General features: G+C 39.4%; 2 protein-coding genes and 1 pseudogene across 5 annotated transcripts in view; 2 read left to right on the plus strand and 1 right to left on the minus strand.

The window, feature by feature from the left end:
* The window catches only part of LOC143290581 (peptide methionine sulfoxide reductase MsrA 1-like), a 14,758-nt gene extending 842 nt beyond the window's left edge, over positions 1-13,916 (plus strand). The window contains exons 1-6 of one of the 4 annotated variants that reach the window (XM_076600155.1): positions 3,385-3,466; positions 7,614-7,768; positions 8,728-8,823; positions 9,745-9,809; positions 11,524-11,652; positions 12,218-13,916. In XM_076600155.1, the coding sequence (XP_076456270.1) occupies positions 7,633-7,768; positions 8,728-8,823; positions 9,745-9,809; positions 11,524-11,652; positions 12,218-12,538 (747 nt within the window). In that variant the 5' untranslated portion in view covers positions 3,385-3,466; positions 7,614-7,632 and the 3' untranslated portion in view covers positions 12,539-13,916. Of the gene's footprint in view, positions 1-3,384; positions 3,467-7,613; positions 7,769-8,727; positions 8,824-9,744; positions 9,810-11,523; positions 11,653-12,217 lie in introns of those variants that run through there. The other 3 variants (XM_076600158.1, XM_076600154.1, XM_076600156.1) reach the window with 3 other exon arrangements.
* Positions 12,858-12,973, plus strand: LOC143290625 (U2 spliceosomal RNA; annotated as a pseudogene).
* Positions 13,917-14,390: 474 nt separating the features above from the next.
* Positions 14,391-23,357, minus strand: part of LOC143290580 (cullin-1-like) — a 35,837-nt gene continuing 26,870 nt past the window's right edge. The window contains exon 20 of the mRNA XM_076600153.1: positions 14,391-23,187. Within this exon, the coding sequence (XP_076456268.1) occupies positions 23,107-23,187 (81 nt within the window). The 3' untranslated portion in view covers positions 14,391-23,106. The remainder of the gene's footprint in view (positions 23,188-23,357) is intronic.

Raw genomic sequence — 23,357 nt, forward strand, 5'->3', positions numbered from 1 at the left:
GAGTTATGTGCCCAATTTCTGCATGGTGTTGTGAGGAAGTGCACTCTCCTCCGATTTTCCTCACTTCACCCAGGCTGGAATGGGTACTGACTTCAGCTGGAGAAGGTTAATGGCAGCAGGAGAGGATTGGGCCCCAGCTTCTTATGCTAAGTCCTAGACAGTGAATAGGAATTCACTGCCCCAGTGGCTATAAAAGACTAAGGGACCTTTAACCATAAATATCACTTCAATACGCTGATCAAAAGATCGACATGTCTGTGAGAAAATCTCCGTTCTAACCACAAGAATATGTTTGAACAGTTTCAAAATCCTGTTTTTGTTTTGTTTTTTGTTTTTTTTACAGGAAAATGATTTCTGGGGGAGCTTGCTGGATCATTTTCACTGCACACTGAATTATGAACAATGTTATCTAATATCTTCCATTAATAATTAACAAACTAGAGGCAGAAGGCTGTCATGGACTATAAGGTTTTATTAAGTGATTTTGAGTCGACTACATATAATATGAAATTGAAATAGTAACATGTCATTAAAACAATTTTTGTCTATGTGAAGAGTCAACATGCACCAAAGTGATTCTGTTGTAAATTTTTGTTGTTTGTTTTGTAACTGATTTTTGTTTCTAAATTGCTTTTACCTATGGATGCATTATCTGGTGAATGAAAGATGTATACTATCCCCATGGCATCATTATGATAAATCAACTTCAAAAACAATAACTGGGGCTTCAAAACTGATAGTTCTGTGTGTCTCATGTACATGTCCATCCTTGTGATAAACCTGTGTAAAAAAAGAAAAAAAAAAAAAAGAAAAAAAGATTCACACTGTTTCTAGTATTGGACATTATAGTTGTCTTATACAAAAAGAAACCAATTTGTTGTACAGTTTAATAAATTAAACAATGCTAAACTGCACGTGCCATATTGGAAGCAGAGTCACACAATCATTTTTTTTTTTTTTTTTTGGATGCAATAATAGAAAAAAAGATAAACAACAAGAAAAAATGTGACAACATAAAGTAGAAAAAGTAATTCTGACATGAAGATTACAAGGCACTCAAGTAATTTATAGAATTTTTGGATCTGGTTTTTAGTTTTAATATCTTTTCACTATAACTGATAATTCATAATATAAGACAAGGATTGGGGGAAAGAAATGCTGGGAGGGCAAAATTTGCTGTCAACATGTGAGTAAATTAATGCAGTTTTGTTATTAAAAAAAAAAGAGTGAGAGAGATTAACAGTCTAGCAGTAACACAGAACCCAAAAAATAACAGCTGTAAGTTTTTGACAATAAACCAACTGGACTATTCAACAAAGATTTGAAAAAAGAAAAAAAAAAAAAAAAATCAAACATCAGAAAAAGACTTCTGAAAACTGTCAGCAGTGTTAGTTCTGCTCTCTCACTCTCTCTGTTTTCTTGCAACATCTACTAGCTCTGCAACTGTCCCCTCAACTCGCACCACAAATCATCACTCTCATTCTCGTAAAGTCAACTGTCTGACATGGTTTTGTCACCACAAGCACTAAATCTGTCTTTAAATTTTAATTACTTGTACAACCTCTGCAACATTTTGGGTAGGGTTTTTGCAACACACTGCTGTTTCATGCCACCTGGGCCAGGTTGTGGATTTGTTGTCCACACATATATTTTAAAAACATGGTCTGAACCTTTGACAGGGGTACTTCAAACAGCATCCTATAATGACCATACAAAGTGTGACTCGGTGCTGCTGCTCATGAACGATTAAAGTAGACATATCAAGCATTCCTACTGGTGTCTATCAGTATCAGGACACAGCAGCTTTGAAACAGAAAAAATAAGAAAACCCATGAGATGATGTGGACATACAAAAATACACATCCTTGGCACTCAAAAGGTTATGGTCTGGAATAATGAAAACACACTAGCTGTTATGTTTACAACAGAGCCATCTGTAAATTATCAATAGACAATTATGGTATTTGTATTGCAAATTGAATTTGCACATTTGTGACAGTAACTGAGTAAGTTTATCTGTTGTCATCTTTGGTCAGATCATTGTGATCAATATCAAATAGCATTCTTCTGAGTTCACAAAAGGAATGGGTGATACTGCGCACCTTTTAGCAATATGCGGGGCTTCATTCAAACCAGAATTTGTTATGATATTTGATGTGTATGTTCCCAATGTGGTAAGAGGAGCTATAGATCTTACTGTCTTTGGAAAATCACAACTGCATTTCAGAGTAATTTCTTATCTCAATAAATACACATAATGTAATTGTTTCACTTCAGTGTGGTGGAATGATTGCTGATACTAGTTATAGTTGGAAGGTGTGATTACCTGGCAGACATGCTTTAACTACTGCATTCATTAATATAATTCAGATTATACTTATAGAAAATATGGTATTAAATTTCAAGATGCTGGTAAGAAATGGAAAAAAGCAACGCTGAAATAGCATACATGAATTATGTACACACGTATACCACAAAGTGTAAGGTAATTGCTTTTTGTAACTGACATCACGAGAGCTTGAAAAAATCAGTGTTTAGGTCATCTGGCCTTTACACAGTCCATAACTTAATACTATTACTCTGGCATGCTTGGGTAGCAGATTGCCCACATACAAGTGGAGACATACTCTGATACTGGAAAACCGTTCCACAGAAAGTGTTCTTCAGGATTATCATTTCTAATATGAATAATCTAGACACAATAACACTAGATATCTGTGTTCTGACCCTGAAAAAAAATATTCCCAGTTTGTCAGATAGTGACAACAAAAACAGAGTCTCATAGACTGGACTGGTGAGTGCACAGACACACACACACACGACATATTTGTTGGCAACCAGATCCACGACTAGAGTAAACTGGGTGAACATCGTGTATGTAACTGGGTGTACACAGGTTTGTAACAACTTGGCTGGCCTGAATCAGACACCTGAGTTAGTGTGTTACCGAATGCAACTCGGGTCCCGTCTAGCAGACGACCATAGTCAGATGTGAACTGAGTGAAAAGTGAAATGCCACTTACACTTTGATACCTGAATGAAATGATACCAAAACTATTTTTTTTCGAAAAACTATTGATACAGAACAAACTCACATTCAAACATATGGTACCTACCATTCAAAGAGAAGAACCTGGCGCCCAATTCAAAACAGATCGATCAGTGAGCGTTAGAATTTACCGCCATGACACCTGGCCAAGACACGCAACCAATGATTGTTTGAAGAGAACGGAGCGAAACTGTAAGTTTAATAAAACTTGGATATATTTTAGTTATCAATACAACATTCTAGTAAATTTACATATTGACCATTTAAGCCTTGTAACATTTTTATTTGGAAAAAAAAATCACCTGAGACAGTTGATACGGAGAAAGCGGATGTATACACCGGAAGCATCAAGAGTGTGTTACATAAAGTGTCATGAAACAAGTCGTCTGCTCGACTTGGTGGTAATTTCGTTTCCAGGTACATTAATTTTTTCAGTTGTTATTGACCATGTGCAAAAAGAAATTTGTTTTCTGATATAGAGACAGAGAGAAGACAAGGCAAGGCAAGATGAGACAAAAAAAAAAAAAAAAATTTTCGTGGATAGTAGATGAGCGCAACTATTACAATGACTATGCTTGTTTGTGTTTGTGTGTGTTTTCTTTATTTCTTTTTCTTTCTTTTCTTCTTCTTTTTACACCAGTCTCAGACATAGGGTTTTCACAACACTGAAATTATAAAAGAAATGAACATTATGGTTTTTCAATATATATGAAAAGCAGTATACATATCCGAATATGAAAATTTTGTTGGTGGGATGGGAAAGGCTGAAAGTACAATTAAGGGTTGGGAGAGAAAAATAAAAAGAAGAGAAAGATGGAAGAGGCCATGGATAAACGCTCCCTCCCCCCTCCCCGCCTCTCTCTCTCTCTCTCCTTTTGCAATCAGGCTCTTTCTTGGTGTCAAAAACCGTAATAATTTGGCGAAGCAAGCAGGTATCCATTGTATTGGCTCGGACAAACAAGACTACCATCACATTTTTGTGGGCAAGCATACAAGATACTGCTGCTGCAAGAGGAGAAGGGGAAACAGAACCTGGTAACTAAAACAGCCCACTCGGAACCACCCTCCGGAAAAGAATTTGTGTAGCAGATTCATCGACATGTCGATGTTGGCTACCCATCCTAAAGAAGAAGAAGAAACATTAGTGGAACACAGATTCGGTCTTGTTTGGATGTGCTAAGGATTGAGTATGGCATGAGAACGCCATTATATCCAAATTTAATGATAGACTTTATAGCATGTTACAAACAAAACTGGCATGGAGGAATGTAAATTAAGCAAGGATGGATATAGCTCATTTTATTCATTCAAATCAGGATTTCAAAAAGATAAATATATCATAAGATCTTAAGAGATAAATGGCATAGAACATGCCTTGCTAGGCTCAGATTGAGAGCACTTGGATTGAATTGATGTCAACAGAAGATGCTTTGAAACAGACATATATAGCAACAGCATCTCCTTGTCCAGTTTGCGGAGAAAGCTGATTGAGGATGAAAATCATTTCATATTTAACTGCAAAGATTGATATCAAGAAGTGAGTAAAAACTATACTCAGTTCAATGCAGCTTTAACACAGAGAAAAGATCTGTTCACAAATATTCTGAGGACAGAAAATGAAGATATGTTAGTTTTTGTAATGTATCCAAGGTAGTAAATATATACACAAAAAGTCAACTATAGTTTCAAATACTGATTAATCGTTTGATAATTTTTGTGGGCTCTATCAAAGTGAGATTTTTCTTTTTTAAAGGTGACACTTGGATGGTGATTTTGACAATTGTGTAATTAATCAATGTGTTTGTATTTATATGATGTTTTCATATGTTACATGCTAAAATATTTATTGTATGAGTTTGTTTTTTGTTGTTTTTTTAAGTGACATTTGGATGATCAGTTTGGTTAATGTGTTTATATGATATGTTTGTATTTGTATGGTGTATTTGTATGTTCAACATGCCCGACCCACCAACCTACAGTTATGAGAAAGAGCTGGATAGCATTGAAATCAACGAAGACTGTGTTCGAAAGCTCCTAGCTACCCTGCACACCGGAAAATCCCCTGGTCCAGATGGAATCAGCCCTCTGATTTTAGCAAGAGCCGCAGACATCCTAGCGAGTCCACTTGCCCACATCTTCAGACTATCGCTGGAGACGGGAGACATACCAGATGAGTGGCGTCAGGCCAAGGTTACCCCCATTTTCAAGAAAGGCAGCCGATCAGAAGCCAGCAACTACCGCCCCGTAAGCTTGACCTCAATCATCTGCAAATGTATGGAAAAGATTGTCAGGCAAAGAGTGATAGACCATCTCCAGGAAAACAACCTCATCAGCAAACACCAGCATGGCTTTGTCACGGGAAGATCATGCACCACGCAGTTGCTAGAGGTACTGGACGAATGGATAAGCATACTGGATGATGGAGGGAGTGTGGATGCAGTATACATGGACTTCCAGAAAGCTTTCGACACTGTCCCTCATCGCAGGCTTCTTCTGAAGGCAACTGCCCATGGTATTACAGGCAAGGTTCTGGGGTGGATAGACGCTTTCCTGAGGAACAGGCGCCAACGAGTAGTCGTCAACGGATCATACTCCAGGGAGGCAAACGTCTCAAGTGGCATTCCTCAGGGGAGCGTGCTTGGTCCCCTCCTCTTCGTCATCTTCATCAACGACCTACCACAAGGTATCAGTTCATCCGTAAAAATGTTTGCGGATGACACAAAAGTGTACACAAGAAGTGACGAGGAGGGTGCCACAGAGCTCCTGCAAGATGACCTGGGCAAACTGGAAGACTGGTCACAAAAATGGCTGCTGAAGTTCCACCCACAAAAATGCAGTGTACTCAAGCTGGGTAACAGAAAGTCAGAGGCGAAGTACCACATGACAAGAAAGAGCGGGGATGGAAAGGATTGCACTGTTGTATTGACAGAAAGCGAAACAGAAAAAGATCTTGGGGTCGTCATTGACAACAAGCTCAAATTTAAGCAGCATATCGCTCAGTGCACATCCAAAGCAAACCGAACATTAGGAGTGATACGGAGATCCTTCGACCACCTGACAGAGGAGACATTTGTCATGCTTTTCAAAAGCATGGTGCGACCAATCCTGGAGTATGGACATGCAGTCTGGCAGCCTTACCAGAAAACCCTCAGCGCCGAACTGGAAGACGTTCAGAGAAGGGCAACACGATTGCTGGCGTCAATGAAGGACAAACCGTACCCAGAAAGACTGAGGGCCCTTCATCTACCATCACTGGAACACAGGCGTCTCAGAGGGGACATGATTGAGGTTTACAAATACCTGCACGCCTTCTACAATGTAGACAATCCCAAATTCGAGCTTGCCGACAATAGCAGAAGAGACCTCCGAGGCAACCCCTTCAAGCTGACAAAATCCAGATTTCGCCTGGATATCAGAGGCAACTTCTTCTCAAACAGGGTAGTTGCCGGATGGAACAGCTTGCCAGACAGTGTTGTCACCGCCCCTTCCCTGAACTCCTTCAAGACAAGGCTAGACAAATATTGGGAGAACCATCCAGCTAGGTTCTCCCCTTCCTGTCTAGAGTAATGGACTCACAAACCAGTGACCAAACCACAAAGTCGTAGGAACAACGAACAGGCAAATAAGCCTCAATCGTTGATCAAGTCAAGTCAAGTCAAGTCAAGTCAAGTGTTTTCCTATGTTGCATGCTAAAATATTTATTATCTAATGAGATGTATTTTGTTTCTTTATGTTGTTCAAACCTTTTGAGTTAAACAATTGGAAAAAAAGGCACAATAGGCCCTGTCACATGAACAAATTTAAACTAATGAGAAAGTGCCGAAGTCAGAAAGTGTCTGTTACCTGTTATTAGTATATTTGACTCCAAATCTTTCACTTTTGCTTCCTTTTGTTTGTTTTGCACAACACATATATTTTGTCACTGGAGCTCCACAGCTATGACATTAAACATTTCAGTGTTCAGTATGCTCACTGTTCTCTGTCTCTCTCTCTGTCTCTCTCTCTCTCTCTCTCTCTCTCTCTCTCTCTCTCTCTGTGTCTCTCTCTGTCTCCATCAATGTATTATTTGTAACAGCTAGGTATGATGTATGATAATTTTTATCAAATAAAAGAGTACTCAGTGTATCATTTGTAACAGGTAAAATGTATAATGATTATTGTCAAATAATAGACTACTGTGAATAACGATGCATATAGTGATAGAGATACACATAGTAATAAACATAAAGGTAGAAAACACTTCTCTCTTTTTTTTTCAGTGGAAGCATAATTACATACAGATAACAGATTTGAGTGAGATATAGAAAGAGAGAGAGAGAGCATTATTTTCTTTTCTTTTTTATCTCACCTTCAAGGCATATACTTATTCAGTATGGCTCTGCAAGTACTTCTATCTCAAAATTGGTTGGGAGATTCAGTGATTATAGCATGTCCTGTGTGTATTTGCCAGAAAAGGCACATGTATAGCAAAATCTATATTGATTTTTTTAAAAGAGCAGGAGAGAGAGACATGCATAGAAAATAACAGACTATTTAGTATTTTGATGCCAATGTTTCCTTAAAGGGTAGGCCTGACTGATTGGATGACGAAGGCAGGAAGACTGCTGCTTCTCGCCAACATCCTGCGAGTCCCTCACCAAACAGCATCTTTCTTTCACTTTGCTATGGGAGAAAACATGTCCAAGACAACTATGCCTACTAAGGAACAGGCCTTACCAGGTAGAAAGCTTGTGTTTGTGTGCAGTTGCTCTTCTTCAGTTCAACGTCGTTCCTAAAAAATTTATGTGTGTTGCGTGCATTTGTGTGTGTGTGTGTGTGTGTGTGTGTGGTGTCTCAAAAATGATGTGTGTTGCATGTGTGTGTGTGTGTGTGTGTGTGTGTGTGGTGTCTCAAGAATGATGTGTGTTGCATGGGTGTGTGTGTGTGTGTGTGTGTGTGTGTGTGGTGTCTCAAGAATGATGTGTGTTGCATGGGTGTGTGTGTGTGTGTGTGTGTGTGTGTGTGTGTGTGATATGCTACAGTTCCTGAGAACAACATATATTCTAAGTACCAACAGGGGTTTAGAATGGGACATAATTGGGTGACACAGTTGTTTGAAGTGACAGAAGACCTAACTCAAAAGTTATAAATGGATTTCTGTAAGACTTTTTTTTATTTTTTTTTTTTACACAAATTTTGAACTAAACTGCAGTCATCTGGAACTAATGGTAACAGTAATCCAATTTATGGAGCGTCTTTGCATGTAAAACACACTCAATCATGTGCTGTACAATATAACAACTTACGAGTCAAACATGCATTTAAACATTAAAATGGGGGGAAAAACAACAACAAAAAAACCGAAACAACACTATATCCATTACTCTGCACAGACACTCAACCAGACACTAAGATATGTTAAGACATGTATAAAAATAATCATACACATTATAATACTCATTATACATATCAAACATTATTGGCAGTTTAGTATACTAGAATAGGTAACAGAACTTGGGTTGAAACACTCATTCATGATTCACGTGCTGGTTACCCACTATACCATCTGCCCCTGCCCCCCTCCACCCATCCCTCCACCCACCTCCCCAACCAACCAAAAAAAAAAAAAATTAAAAAAAATATATAAAAAGGTGAAAATATCAAATTACAAAACTTTATTTTGTTCTTGAATGCTACAGGGCGTGCTGAGAAAATGGTGGTTTCCCCGAAACACACTGTCAGTGGAAATCCCACTGTGCCTCCATTCCCTGCGGAGATGAAACTGGCCATGTTTGGTAAGTCAGCATCACCATCAGTACTTTTTTTGATGTTGTTGTTTGCTGCCCCATCATCTGCTCCATTTCAGTGGCATCACCCCCACACCCCTCATTCCCAGTCCCCAGTACACAGCCACACCCAGGTTTGTCTGTCACACTCCCAGAGTCTACAGTTCACAGGAAACTATCGATGTTAGGTCGCCAGGAGGCCACACACCAGAGGAGACCCTGCACTGCTCCTGAGTCTCTTAAGTGATGTCCGGTGGTTCCTGTTCTGATTTAACGTACTTAGGACACCACCTACTAAGCCCCCTACTTGCGACAATAATGGCTTAGTCGCGGAGCCAGACGGAGTGAGGGTCTCCCCAAGAGTGTCGCCATCAGTACTGGTTTTCCCAGGCTGGGACCTCTGTGCATGTTTTAAACAAGTGATAAAAATGTGACGATGAACATACCTGTGCATGCTTGCACAGACACATGGCGGCACAAGTATGCAAATGCACGTGTGCGCACGCACACATACGCGTGCGCACGCACACACACACACACACACAGAGGCATGCACGCATGACCGCACTTCCCAACCCACCCCAACACATACAAACACACACACACATTCACACTCAATCACGCTCAACATGCCCCAACAACCCTACCACTCACCAGATACACACTGATTTGTTATAAACATGACAAGACAAATCTGGTAAAACTATGTTGTTTTCTTTTGCTTTTTTTTTTAAGCATAAAATGTCTCTCTCTCTCTCTCTCTCTCTCTCTCTCTCTCTCTCTATATATATATATATATATATATATATATATATATATATCAGTCAGTGAAATAACAAAAAAGAATTATCTGGATTTTAAGGTTTAAAGTTGTTTTTTTAATTTATAAATCACAACCACAAAATATGATATCGAATCTGCCTGCTGCAGGACTTGGCTGTTTCTGGGGTGCTGAAAGGAAATTTTGGAAGACAGCTGGAGTGTTCTCTACCCAGGTAAGGACATCCCTTGGACATCCCTTGGAAATTAATGTTTCTTGGTTTGTCATTTGACAAAGTGAAAAGTTCAATTCTTCCCCATTTTTTTCATACATTTTTAAACTCTCATATTTCTTTTTACTGTCTGGTGCAGAATGGCTGCGTTTTACCCTGGATGTTGTTTTCTGAGTAGTGACATCATCTTCGGAAACTGGATCAGATTCTGACTTATTTTCATCTGTTTTTAATTGATTTGGCTCTGGTACTCCATTCATCTGTTCTGTTGTCTGCTTTTCTTTTTTTCTTTTCTTTTTTTTTAATTTTATTTTTTTCCTTTTTCCTTTCGAAATTTTATGTACACAGTTGTTGTTTTTTGGTTTTTTTGTTGTTTTTTTTGCACAATTCTGAAGCCTTCAGTTCAATGTTGTAAAGCCCTTGTTCATTGACATGTTCAAACAGAATCCATTCTGCTGGGCCTGCTGTCAGTCCTATACCCACCATTTTTTTTATCATGTGTCCAGTAAAATTGAAAAATGACCAGTTCACTTTTCCGACTTATCTATTTTCGCACCATCAATCTAATCCCAACTTAGAAACTGCTGTTTCTTCATGCACAAAGGATGGATAACAATCTCGTTCACTTTAAATTTGGTTAATATGAGATTTGGTTTCATTTCAGTGAGATGGTGAACATAACCATGTTGCTATTCAGTGTGATCATGTGCATTCATCGTGATCAGCAATGTTGTCTGATGTGGAGTTATTTGTGGGACAGGCAGCAGGAAGTGGCAGTCAGAATTCAGTTTTTAGACACCAGTAGGGTACATAGAGCTGATAAGATGCAGGGGTCAGATTTGAGTTAAAAAAAAAAAAATAAAAAAAAAAAAAAAGTTGTGCCTCATAGGCCGGACAGTGTATTATGTATATATCTATGTATGTATATGTGTATGTATGACTCATTTACAGCTTAGTCTTTTGTGAAGGACAATATGACTCTCAAACAAGGAGGCAAACTTGCACTGGCTCTTAGTGCTGCAGCCTTGGGGGCTAGTTAGCCTTTGGGAACCATCCCAACACCGACTGTCCTAAAACCCTCTTGGCCGAGAGAGTGGGGATGTAACTTAGGCAAGACACTCTCCACTGTGATCAAATTCTAGCCCAGATAGTCCAGACAGCAGTTGCCTCCTCTGCTGTTCTGATGGTCATAGTCGGACATGACTGACTATCATACAAAAAAAAAAGATATATAATTATATGTATCTATATATATCTATCAATATAGTGGAGTGATGGCTTAGAGGTAACGCGTCCGCCAAGGAAGCAAGAGAATCTGAGCATGCTGGTTCGAATCACAGCTCTGCTGCCCAATATTTTCTCCCACTCCACTAGACATTGAGTGGTGGTCTGGACGCTAGTCATTCGGATGAGACGATAAACCGAGGTCCCATGTGCAGCATGCACTTAGCACACATAAAAAAACCCATGGCAGCAAAGGGTTGTTCCTGGCAAAATTCTGTAGAAAAATCCACTTCGATAGGAAAAACAAATGAAAACTGCAGGCAGGAAAAAATACCCAAAAAAAGGGTGGCGCTGAAGTGTAGTGACGCGCTCTCCCTGGGGAGAGCAGCCCGAATTCCACACAGAGAAATCTGTTGTGACAAAAAGAGAAATACAATACAACATATATATACATACATATATCCAGTCACATTGTGTGCCCGTCTGTGGACAGGTGGGCTATGCAGGAGGTCTCACCCCCAACCCCACCTACAAGGAAGTGTGTTCGGGAATGACAGGACACAATGAAGTGGTGCGTGTCGTCTTCAACCCTGCAAAAGTCACCTACGCTGACCTCCTCAGGGTGAGAATCGAGGGGTACTGTTGTTCAGTCTGTTAACTGACTACAGCTCCAGGGTTGTTGTTGGTTTTTTGTTGTTGTTGTTTTTTGTTGGTTTTTTAATTTTTGTTTTTTGTTGTTGTTGTTTTTGGTTGGTTTTTTAATTTTTGTTTTTTGTTGTTGTTGTTTTTTGTTTGTTTTTTAATTTTTGTTTTCTGTTGTTGTTGTTTTTTGTTTGTTTTTTAATTTTTGTTTTCTGTTGTTGTTGTTTTTACAACAGCTTGGAGGGGGGTGGGGGGGGGGGGCAGTTTTTTGGGTTTTTTTTTTGTAATGTTATTTTGTTTATGTTTTTTTGTTGCTTTTTTCTTAAGAAACAAGTATGACTTGCGGTAGGTACATATAATTCACCTCACAACATTTAAAAAAAATCTACTTGTTCACAATGATCAATAGGAAGGATCACAACGAAACTGCAGCAATAACAACACACACACAACACACAGAATGAACAACTGCAACAATAGGAACAAAAACCGCAAACACCTTTGCTAGGGATACATTATGCCTCATCACTTGTCAATCTGCACAGGTGTTCTGGGAAAGCCATGACCCCACCCAAGGCATGCGTCAAGGGAACGACGTGGGTACACAGTACAGGTCTGGCATCTACACCTTCGGAGAGACGCAGCAGCAAGAGGCGGAGACCTCACGGACAGCGTATCAGCAGCAGCTGACAAAAGCAGGCCACAGCAGCATCACAACAGAAATTATACCAGCCCCTGATTTCTACTACGCTGAGGACTATCATCAACAGTATCTGGATAAAAACCCGGGGGGATATTGTGGTTTGGGAGGCACTGGCGTTTCCTGTCCTATAGGACTGATGAAGAACAAGAAAGATGAGTTGTAGCTGTGTGTGTGCTCCACAGGTCTATGCACAAACTGGGATGTGGAATGTTATCTGTGAAAAGATTATTATTTTTCAAACATTCTAATATTAAACAGAAAAAGTCCATCAGGCTCATTCAAATGCACATAAACAGATAGTTAAGTGACAAAAAAAAAAGAAAAAAGTAATATATGTGAGTAATGCATACACCCCTCCTCCACAAGATGAGTCAATGCTCCAGGGTTCCATTTTTAGTCACTGATATATTATTAATCTGCATGTATTTATATCACCCATTGTTTCAAAGGGAAACACTCAGGTGATTCATTTTTTCTTGGGAAGTGTTTCTTGGCCTTTTGGTTAAGATCAAAGTGTAGTATCTGTTCTTATCAGCAATATCTGATCACTTGTGAAGTGCATGTGGTTGTTGAACGACTTTTACGTTTCTGATTTTTTAGCACATCCTAAGTCGTTCTCATTCTGAAAGGCATTTCATAAAACATCAGTGTGTGTGTGTGTGTGTGAGTGATCATGAGATTGACTTCTCAAAAGCCCTTGAATACTGTCCACCTTTTCAGGTGAGTCAGTAGAAAATGTGTGTGTGTGAGTGTTCAGCTAGTGCTTGAGTGGAAGGTGAGAATGAAAGGAAGGTCTCTTGCACCATCTCACATTGTATGGTTATATTCAGGGATAGTTTTTTATAGCATGCATCCTGTCTTGAGACTGTAACCTTCAACGTGCAAATTCTCATCCACACAGAGCTGTGGAGAAATAGAAACCCCCAAGGAGGTGGAGGGTATTTTGTTCCTTCTACCTCCTCCTTCCTCCCTTCCCCTGGTCTTTTGTCTCTCCAATTGTGTGTGAATGTGCATGTGCACACCTGTGTCACCCCCTTCCCTCCTCCTGCCCCTTTTCTTCTTCCCTCTCGTTCTGTCCAGCTGTCATTTCTTCTCTCCCCCTCCCCCACTCCTGCCTCCACACCTCCCCTTTCATGTTCCTTCCACCCTGTCCCGCCTTTCTCCCCCAGACCTTTCATCCCAAACTTATTGGGAAGATGATGAGTTTGTTTTTGTTTTGTTTTTCTTCTTGTGAAACAGCCTTGAAAAGAACTAAAAGGAGCAAAATTTGGGCAGTTTTATTTTATTATCAGTTGTTTCTCATGTGAAATGAATGACTCTTCTGTTTCTAATCTGTAATTTTCATTACTTGTTTTTATTCCATATATTCATCTGTGATTGCATCCTTCATCTTTTCTGTTTCCCCTAACTCACCAGGCAACTCTCCTACTGTTTATGTATTTTTAAGTGACTTTCATATGTGAAATTTTTTAACCAGATATCTACAGTCAAATTGGTATGTGTGATGGTACAATAAACAGAACTCCACCTCCTCCTCCTCAGCTGGCAGTCCTTGTTCTTTCCTGTTACTGTCTGTGGGTTTATCCTCGATATATGGGCTGGATGGTGTACAAAAAAAAAGAAAAAAGAAAGAAAGTATGCAGTACTGTAACAAAATATCCCAAAGACATTTAAGTGTGGTGTGTGTTGAACATTTGACAACGGAACATGTTCCACTTGATTGTCGGCTGTTTGTGGTAATCTTTAAGACTGTCCTTTGGTTACTAACCCCTCCCCTCATCTTTCTATTCAACAGGTTTTGCTTTACGGTTTAACTATTGCTTAAAACATTTTACCACTGTCCTAAAGCTTACCAATCCATACAAAGACACTCAAACCATAAACTATACTTATAGTGTGTGAAGCATACTTTGATTTAAAACTTGCTCAACATAATTGCTCTTGTCATTCAGTTTCACTCACTCGCAAGCACCAGTACAAATGATTTCAATACAAAGTGGCAACCAAGGCAAGCATGCGTGATAATGTTTTAATCCATCAGTTCTCCTACCTCTCAGTCACGCTCAAGGTGATGTCGTTCTCAACAAGAGAGCTCAACAACTCGTTATAAAAAGGAAGGAACTCATTCTTGCTGCACATGGCATATATGCATATATAACCATCTGCATGGAATCAAGTCTTTCAAACAATTCCCTCTTTTGCTTGTTTATATACATCAATTTTGATGACACTTTTATTTTCAAATCAGAAGCAAAACAAATGCCATCATACTCTCAACACATATCTAGCACACTCGTTTCCACGTGTATGTACACAGCACTCGCACAAAAGCATGTTAACCAAAGGAAAATAGAAACCATTCACCAAAATTTGCAAGAGAGCAGATCAGAATGTTCCAGAATGTCTCATCTATGCTTCAATCAACTGTGGTGCTTAATATAGACATCAGTTTTTGCTAACAATGCATAAGAAAGCTAAAACAAACACACTTTTGGCTCTGCCATGAGTAGTCAGAAATAAAAGTGTGTTTGTCACTCAAACAAGGCTCTGGCTTGACATCAACTGGGCAGATGGGGTAGGGAATATAGCTGGGGTCCATCACAGCATGCGTCCTTAGAAACAGCTCAGTCTCTTCAGGTTAGTCAACCGTATTCTTCTTGTCACACAATCAAAGCAAAAAGCACTTCCATTTCTAAACCCTTCATAACAAAATATCTTGACTTTAGCCCCTCCACCTTCCATTCAAATAACAATGATGCTTCGTAAACTTGTCCAAATGGATTCCACAGTGCATTACTTCAGAGAAAAAAGAACCCCCCAATGAGTAAAGCAACAATAAACTATAAGGACTGTGAAATTGCATAAATAACCACAACAAACTAAAAGAGAGTTAAAAGTGTGAAACTTCACATTTCTGAAAAACAGTCACGATATCATCAGAACACATGGCTTGATTCTATTTGATATGAAATTCACAGCGATCCATGCAATGCAGGCAAAATATCTCTAATTCCAATCACCATTACAAAGATAGTATGTGATAGAACGCAATACAAAAATATTTCTTGTTCATCACATTCAAACGCTTGAGTGGGGTAGAAAATCACACATGCAGTCACATTTCAGATGCACACATGCAAATGAGGTTCCACATATTGTCAGTTGTGTAGCTGAGTGTGTATCTGTGTGTGTGTGTGTGTGTGTACTTTGTATGTGTACCTGTGTGTGTGTGTGTACACAAATATGGCTGGACACTCTTTACCCATGTCACAAATTCATATGTACAATACTGATTAGCCTGCATGTTCCTATAACCAAAACATATTTATTATACACCCCCCACCCCACCAAAAAAAATCCATGTGTATGTATACAGATATGACTGGACATTGCTTACCGATGTCACAAATCTTTATTGTACTAATTATCCTGCATATGTGCAAATCACCTGACAAGTATTTATTGCTCTGTTCTTTTTCAGATGAAGTGATAGTGCTTCTAGGTTAATTTTAAAATGCAGGGTGATTTGGTTACTCTTGTCTGGAAGAAAAGGTTGTGATCTATGCACTATGGTTTACTGGTGTGAGCGAGTATCTTTTTGATAGCTGGTGTGCAATAACTGAATCATATTAATTAATTTTGAACAAGAAGCATGGTTGTGTCGAGAAATACAAAACTGCACTGGTTTTGCTTCCTTCAGTATACTGCCACAAGGAGTCTGTTAGTCATAAATATTCTTGTCCTGTATGCTGTAATGATGATGACAGTAAATGACGTCTGTGAGTGAACATACTTTTGGAACTACTATGGCATTGGTCGACTGTCAAGATGAATTGCAATGATATCAGTAAACATGATTCAGTGTAGAAACATTCTACTTGTTTCTACAAAATATAAGCCACAACAAACACAGAGCTTTTCCCCACGCAGAGATATATCTGTGGCTTTATTGTGAAATAATTTGCTATTCCCATGACAACCGTTTTCAGTTATATAAATCACTCAGGGGTGGCAAGCTGTTGTTATTACTAATTAGACACCAAAGGTGCTGTGATTTCATCAGTTTAACAAGTCTGCATTTGTGTCAATAGAAATTCTGCTGTCAGGATAACTTCAGTCTTGAAGAAATAGTAGTAACACCTCCATTCATATTCCTTCACAGGTGATGACAATACACTGACTGGTTTGCATAATTAGTATGTTGACTTGTTTGTCCAAACTTGCTAAGCCAATTCCACGAAGAAAGCCATGCAGGCATCAAAGAAAGTATACAAAGCTGGCGTGGTCATGGTCAATGTGTGTTCCATGTACACCAAACAACGCTCACAACAAAACAGTGTGACTAAAGCTATCCCATTTTTATTCACCTTATTTTCTGATTTGTTCCATGAGGAAGCGTCATACTGACACCTTGTAATCCATTCATCATGAGGAACAGAGTCGTACTGAGAAGGGAACGGTCGATGCTTTCATGTTACCATAAACACACACCTCTATAACCTTTCCTATTGGTTTCAGTGGCATGTCAGTCTGTTCCACTGACACACAAGCAATTGAAGAAGGGGCACAACCAGTTTCTCATCACAAAACTTTTGTTTTTTCTTTTTCTTTTTTTATATCTATTTACTGTCATTTCACATTTTGTTGGTTTCCATAAAGTCTCAGGGAGGTGGGGAGTACAGAATTCAGTTGGTGTTCTTTTGTACAGTTAAGTTTATTACATTATTCATTTTTAGCAAATGTGTTGAACCAAAACCTTTCAAAAGGGACACTACCTGTATACAGGTCATGTCTCAGAAGTATAGATCATGCACACTTTCAAAATTTCAATAAATTTTAATCTTCACATCTAGAAGCATTTGGTTTCTTCATATTTCCTTTTTTGCTGTTGATCAGCAACACAGATGGATGAATTCCACTTCATTTCACCTATAAAATAATAACAAGATGATATCGGCCATACCTGGGGAAAGTGTGCAAAGACAGCACAAAACCGGCAGCAATGAAGCCTTCTAGTTGCAGCCTTACATGCCAGAGGGCAGGAAAAGGATTAACCAACTATGAAGTACGACAATAAAAAAAAAAATTAAAAAAAAAAATCCTGAGAGCAGCAACAGGCTGACTGATTTCCACAATACCAACATGTTCAGGGGCATGTCTGAGGAAGATGTCACCAATTCCCTTTTCTTTATCCCTAATAAATACACTCGGTTGGTCACTCAAATTTCTTCCATACAAAACATTGTCCTCAAACATAATTATGGCAGACCCAAGTGCTCTTGCTATATTTGTTGCACAACCACATCTGCTCAAACCAAACTAAGACAAGCATCTGTTGCTGTGTTCAGCTTCGCATTACTGTGTGGTCATGAGAAAAGTCAGTGCATGTAATGTCATGACATGATGTGAGACACTGCAACTTTCCTTGTGGACAGATTGATTGAGAGAGAAAAAAAAGTGACAAATGAACAGCATCATCACCAATCACAATTACCATCTGGCATTTTTTTCAAATACTTTTTTGCCATTTGAATTAAAGCTCCTACAAAGAATTGTTTGCCCTCGTATGTCTTTATTGGACAATAATTATTGTTTTGTTACATTTTCTATAATTATTTGCTAGCACAATGACTCGAGTTCATACCCAAGATGATGAACTGCCCAATAGTTCTTGTTGAACTGCCCAATTAAGGAGCACAAACAACCATCGTAACCATAACAACTTCTTTTCTGACATAGGCCTGAAGATAAAAGAACAAGCAGATAAAACATTCACTGCTCACATGAGAGGAGTAAAAGAACTGTGGGTGTAAAGTTCTGTACAGCAGATGTGGAGGCGGGTAAACCAGGCACCCAGTTTGGATTAAAAAAAAAAAAAAAAAAAAAAGCGGAGCAACTGTTCCACTTCAGAAGCACATTACTGATGCGCACAATACAAACATTTGTCTACTTCATTTTTTTCTGTTTAAATTAAAAAACAACAACTCAAAAACCATATTGGATTGCTTTCAATGAATGCAGTTTTTTTTTTCTTTTTCTTTTTTTTCAAGAACACTACATCAACCCATCTGATACGGCTTTTAGAGTCGGCTGGACTATGTCATGCACGCAGACAAAAAAACAACAACAAACTTTTGTTACTGTTGGAAATGAAACTAGAGACACATTTTAGGCCTTGTAAGTTTCCATACAGATCAAGTGCCTGACAATAAAAACATTAATTAATGATTAATGGGTACCCATGACACAACCACACACACCCACACTGCACAGTCCGACGTGTATTTCACCTGCTAGCAACCCAGTGGCCTACACACCACAGAGCCAGTCTTCTGCCATCCACACCACACTAGCACTTCACATGTGTCAACATGTTTATTCAGATAATCAAGTCTTCTTGGGAATCTTCTCTCTTGCGTGCCAAAAAAAAAAAAAAAAAAAATCATATACATGAAATGACTGTGAAGAAATAAATACACTTAAGGCAATATCTTCCTGTACAAAAGAAATCTATTTACAATTCTATATCATCTTTTTTTTCTTCTCTTCTTCTTCACGTTTTTATTTCAACCACTGAACACCACTACATACACTAACTTACTGGGGTTAAAAAAAAAAAAAAAAAGGCGCTAGAAAACCGGCAGGTGGGAAAAAGGGTGAGAAAAAAGGCATCAGAGAAGAGCTTGCATCATCATCATCAGTTCAGGACAAGAGGGACTGGCGATGAGGAGGAGGAGGAACACCTGGCAGACAAGTCTGTGCTCACAGGGGTGTCTGAAAGGAGAATGACTGATGAGTACAGGATGAACCAAAAAGGAGCACTGACTTCATTCCTTGACCTACACACCACCCACAGTGCATCACTGACAGGAAAAAATGGTCAGGAGTCACAGCCAACAGGCTGAAGTGGTCGGAGGGGTGTGGAGGCGCTGGTGGTCGTCCTCAAGCCATGAAAAGAGCCGGAATCAAAACTGCCCACCAAACTCCCAGCAATCAACTCGACAACACATTCATGCTGCAAGACACAGTGAAAACTGCCAGTCTCTCACTTCACACACACAGACACAAGTTTGCTGACCCACACACAAAGCAAAGACTGGCAAAGCCCAGGCTACAATGTGACACCACACTTGTTCAAACCAACCAGCAGACAGGATGACCTATCTCATGACTGCACAGAGACGACAAAAGCTGGTGTGACGATCTGAAGAAGGGGTCAGAATCTAGAGGCCGTTCTGAACTGTTCAAAACAACACAGCAGGTACTGCAACAGGGTAGACCTTTCAGTCAAAGAAATGGACAGTGCAAACATCAGAAGCTGTAATTTGCTCAAGACAACCATCAGCTCTGAAGGAGTGATTCCAATGATAAGTCTGGTGCCAGCAGGTTTAGCTAAGTTTCTGGACTGTCCATCAACTGTGATAAAACACAAGCAGCAGAGTTCACAAGTTACAACAAAAAAACCCAAACAAAAACAAAACTCACAAGATGTATGGTACTACTATCTATATCTAAACATGAAGTGGAATCTTCCAAAATAGTATAATACTCAGAATATGGCTTGCTGGATTGAAACCATATTACCTGCAATGATAAATTTACATAAATGAAAATAATTCAAATTATGGACTCAAAAGAACCATTATTCCAGTCAGTAGAGTTTCTGTATTAAAACCTCTAGTACTATCTAAACTGACACATATCTAGACTTTGACTATCAACCCGACCTTGCTTCCATGCATTAAAAATTTCATGGTTTTTTTTGTTAATCTTATATTCAAATAATACACAATCTTGTGCTTTTGTGTCAAAGCTAAAACATTAGCAAATTTCTTGCAGAAACCAGATTCTAAGTGGAAAAAAAAACAACAATAAAAGTAAAAGAATGTAACAGAGAAAGTAACATGAACCATGATACACTTTTTAGTGGACTTTTCTATGACTGATCTGTTTAACTAAATTCATCACATACCACTGATGGATCTCATCAATGAAACAGTACATACAACAACAACAAAAAGAAGTATACAAACAGTAACTTTATATGACGCTCATGATAATAATCAGTGTTTTGAACAATATTGCTGCTGCAGGTCAGAACAGAGCAGCAACAAATGTTGCTGTTTGTCAACAGACGACTTGTAAATCAAACTGCTGTTCAAGATGGTCAGAGAAATTAAATGCACTAACTCACTAAGGGGGAAAAAAGGTTCATGAAATCACAGATGTTAAAACAAAGTGGCAACAGATAAGAATCACTCAGAGGATCATGGCTACAAATGTCGTCCTGTGGGGCCCATCAACCACATCTGCACATTTTGCTATGAAGACACAGACCTGAGTTTTAAGATTTTCTTTACTCATTTAATCCTAGGTGGTTGCTCATCTTTTTCATTTTTGTTGCACTTGGAACGCTTTCAAAGCCTGACCAGCATACTGGATCTCTGAGGTCAGGATTCTGTCTCACCCTGAACCCCACCTTTTTTTTTCCAGTTTCATTTTCAGCAGGTGTGGTGCAGCGTATAAGGATCAGTCTGCATGCTTTGACTCCTCACTGAAACTGACACCTGAATGAATGTTTCTTGTAGAATTGTGAACACATACATGAATTTGTTGAACAGTAGAAATGAAAGAATTCAACACAATACACTTGATTTCATTCTCAGGTTCGCAAAACTGTATATATATTTTTTTTAATACATACAAAACTAGTTTGTCTTTCAAAAATAAGTGAATGGAAAAAGCCAAATTCGATCGAAGACCTATCAATTTTAGTACTGTTTGGAGCTACCAGTAATAAAACCTTTCTCCTGCATGTAAGTAACCTCCCTCTTACTTCAAATAAATCAAAGTTTTATAACGCATTAACAATCTGTGAATGTCACGATGTTGAATATGTACTCTTACTGATATGTAAACACTGTTCTTTTGTATTCTATATTTATGCAACATTTCTTGATTTCTCAATCCTTTCTTATATATCAATTTTGTAAATGAACCATGATGATGTATGGCTGAATCATTATCCACAATAAAGAAAAAAAAGACCAAAAAGGGGGGTCTGGGGAGGCAGGAGGGGGGAGGGGATGGGAGAGAAAGAGTAGCACAAAAAAAGATAACCCCACCCCAACCTGGTTCTGGTAGTGCCATGTTGCCAAGCAACCAGGTGAACAAGAGGATGATGGGAAACACTGACAGGTGGACATCAAGGCTCCACAGGAGCTCTTCAGTGCGAGGAGGACAGAGAGGAGACAGGCTCAGTGCGCACAGCACAGCACATGGCTACACAAAGCTGGCGTTGCTATCACACCAACGCACTTTTTCACGGCTAGCAAAGCTCTCCTAACCCAACCATGATGCGCACATATACCCATGAGATCTTTCACATACTTCATCACTCGTCTCAAAATGCACAATGTTTTTTTCCCACACAGCTTTTTTTTTTTTTTTGTTTTTCTTTTTTTTAAAATAAACATACATGCATACACACTTTAAACATCTCTATACTCTGACCTCACACACACAGGCAATCACACACACAAGAGCAGCCCTTATAAACCCTTTCATCATCTCTGGACAGTCTTCACATCACATACATACCAACCCAAAACCACTGTCACACAACATCATACACATACATGTATAAACACCCCCACAGACTTTTTTATTTCCTCCATCATAAATCAGTTCTAGGATGGTAACGCATTTAAACCCCTCAACACTGAAGCAGGATGCTTTCTATGCTGTGAACTCAACAGCCAACAACCAACACACAAAGCAACACCTTGTTTAACAGTCCCTGGTCTGACAAATATATCAAGCACATTCTACTGTTTTCAGCCAAATGAAACAAGATCAATGACCAACACATAAAATACTCTGTGTATGAGTGTCTTCCTTTATCGTGTGTGTGTGAGAGAGAGAGAGAGAGAGAGAGAGAGAGAGAGAGAGAGAGAGAGAGAGAGAGTGTGTGTGTGCGCGCACGTGCGTGTGTGTGTGTGTGTGTACAAAGACAGATGACTCTACATACGAGTCACTGCATGTGTCTGTGTGAGTAGATGCATGCTTGTCATCTGCACAAGTAGATGCTGGCTGGCACACAGAAAAAAACAACTTGCCCACAGTCACTTCCCCCCCCAAACCAAGAAACAAGTCCCAGCGTCTAGTTCTGACCACACCAAGCGCCTGCCCTCTTATATCTTGGCCCACAAACTGAGCCAATAGTTGACAGTTGCTTCAAGGCCAGCCTCCAACGCACCCAGTGATCGCACATCTCAAACAACATCACAAATCTACAGGGACAGACATTCAGACAGTGGTCGGGTCTCTGTGTCTGCTGCTTCAGGCGGAAGCAGCCCTGCCGTGGAACAGAGCCGCTCCGTAGAAACAAAGCCGTGCGTTACAAAGCTGTGTGGAGATGCTCAGAGAAGAAAGCCGGAGGACTGTGGTTCAACAAACGACTCCCCACAGAAAAAAAAAACAACATTCTGGCAGAAGGAAGGAAGCCTGACAGAGAGTTACTGGCAGAACAGTCGACCTGAATGGCATCAGCGCAGCGACCTCCCTCTCCGAACCCATCCACTGGAAAACAGTCTTGACACTCGCACTAAAAAATGGGACACACACACAACACAAGAAGTCCAGTCAACGTGATCTGAATGACGATGATGAGAGAAGGTGACGATGATAGGCTGGTGGTGGACTTGGTGGTGGCGGCGAACGAGGGGGAACCTAGGCCAGGTAACTGTACGTGTCCTTCTGACCTTCCACACGCTCTAGATATTCTTTCTCTATGAGGATGTCAATGCATTTCTGAAAACAAACAAGCATGTTGTTCAGGGTCACACCACTTCAGGACACACTGCCTTCAACATCTTTACGGAGGGCCTAGACACTGTCTACACAAATGTACCTGGATCAATGATGTGCACATTAGCATCTAGTTTGAATAAGATTTTGGTTACAATCTGCAAATGAATTTC

The sequence above is a fragment of the Babylonia areolata genome, chromosome 15 (genome assembly GCF_041734735.1).
Source record: "Babylonia areolata isolate BAREFJ2019XMU chromosome 15, ASM4173473v1, whole genome shotgun sequence".
In the NCBI taxonomy this organism is placed as follows: Eukaryota; Metazoa; Mollusca; class Gastropoda; order Neogastropoda; family Buccinidae; genus Babylonia; species Babylonia areolata.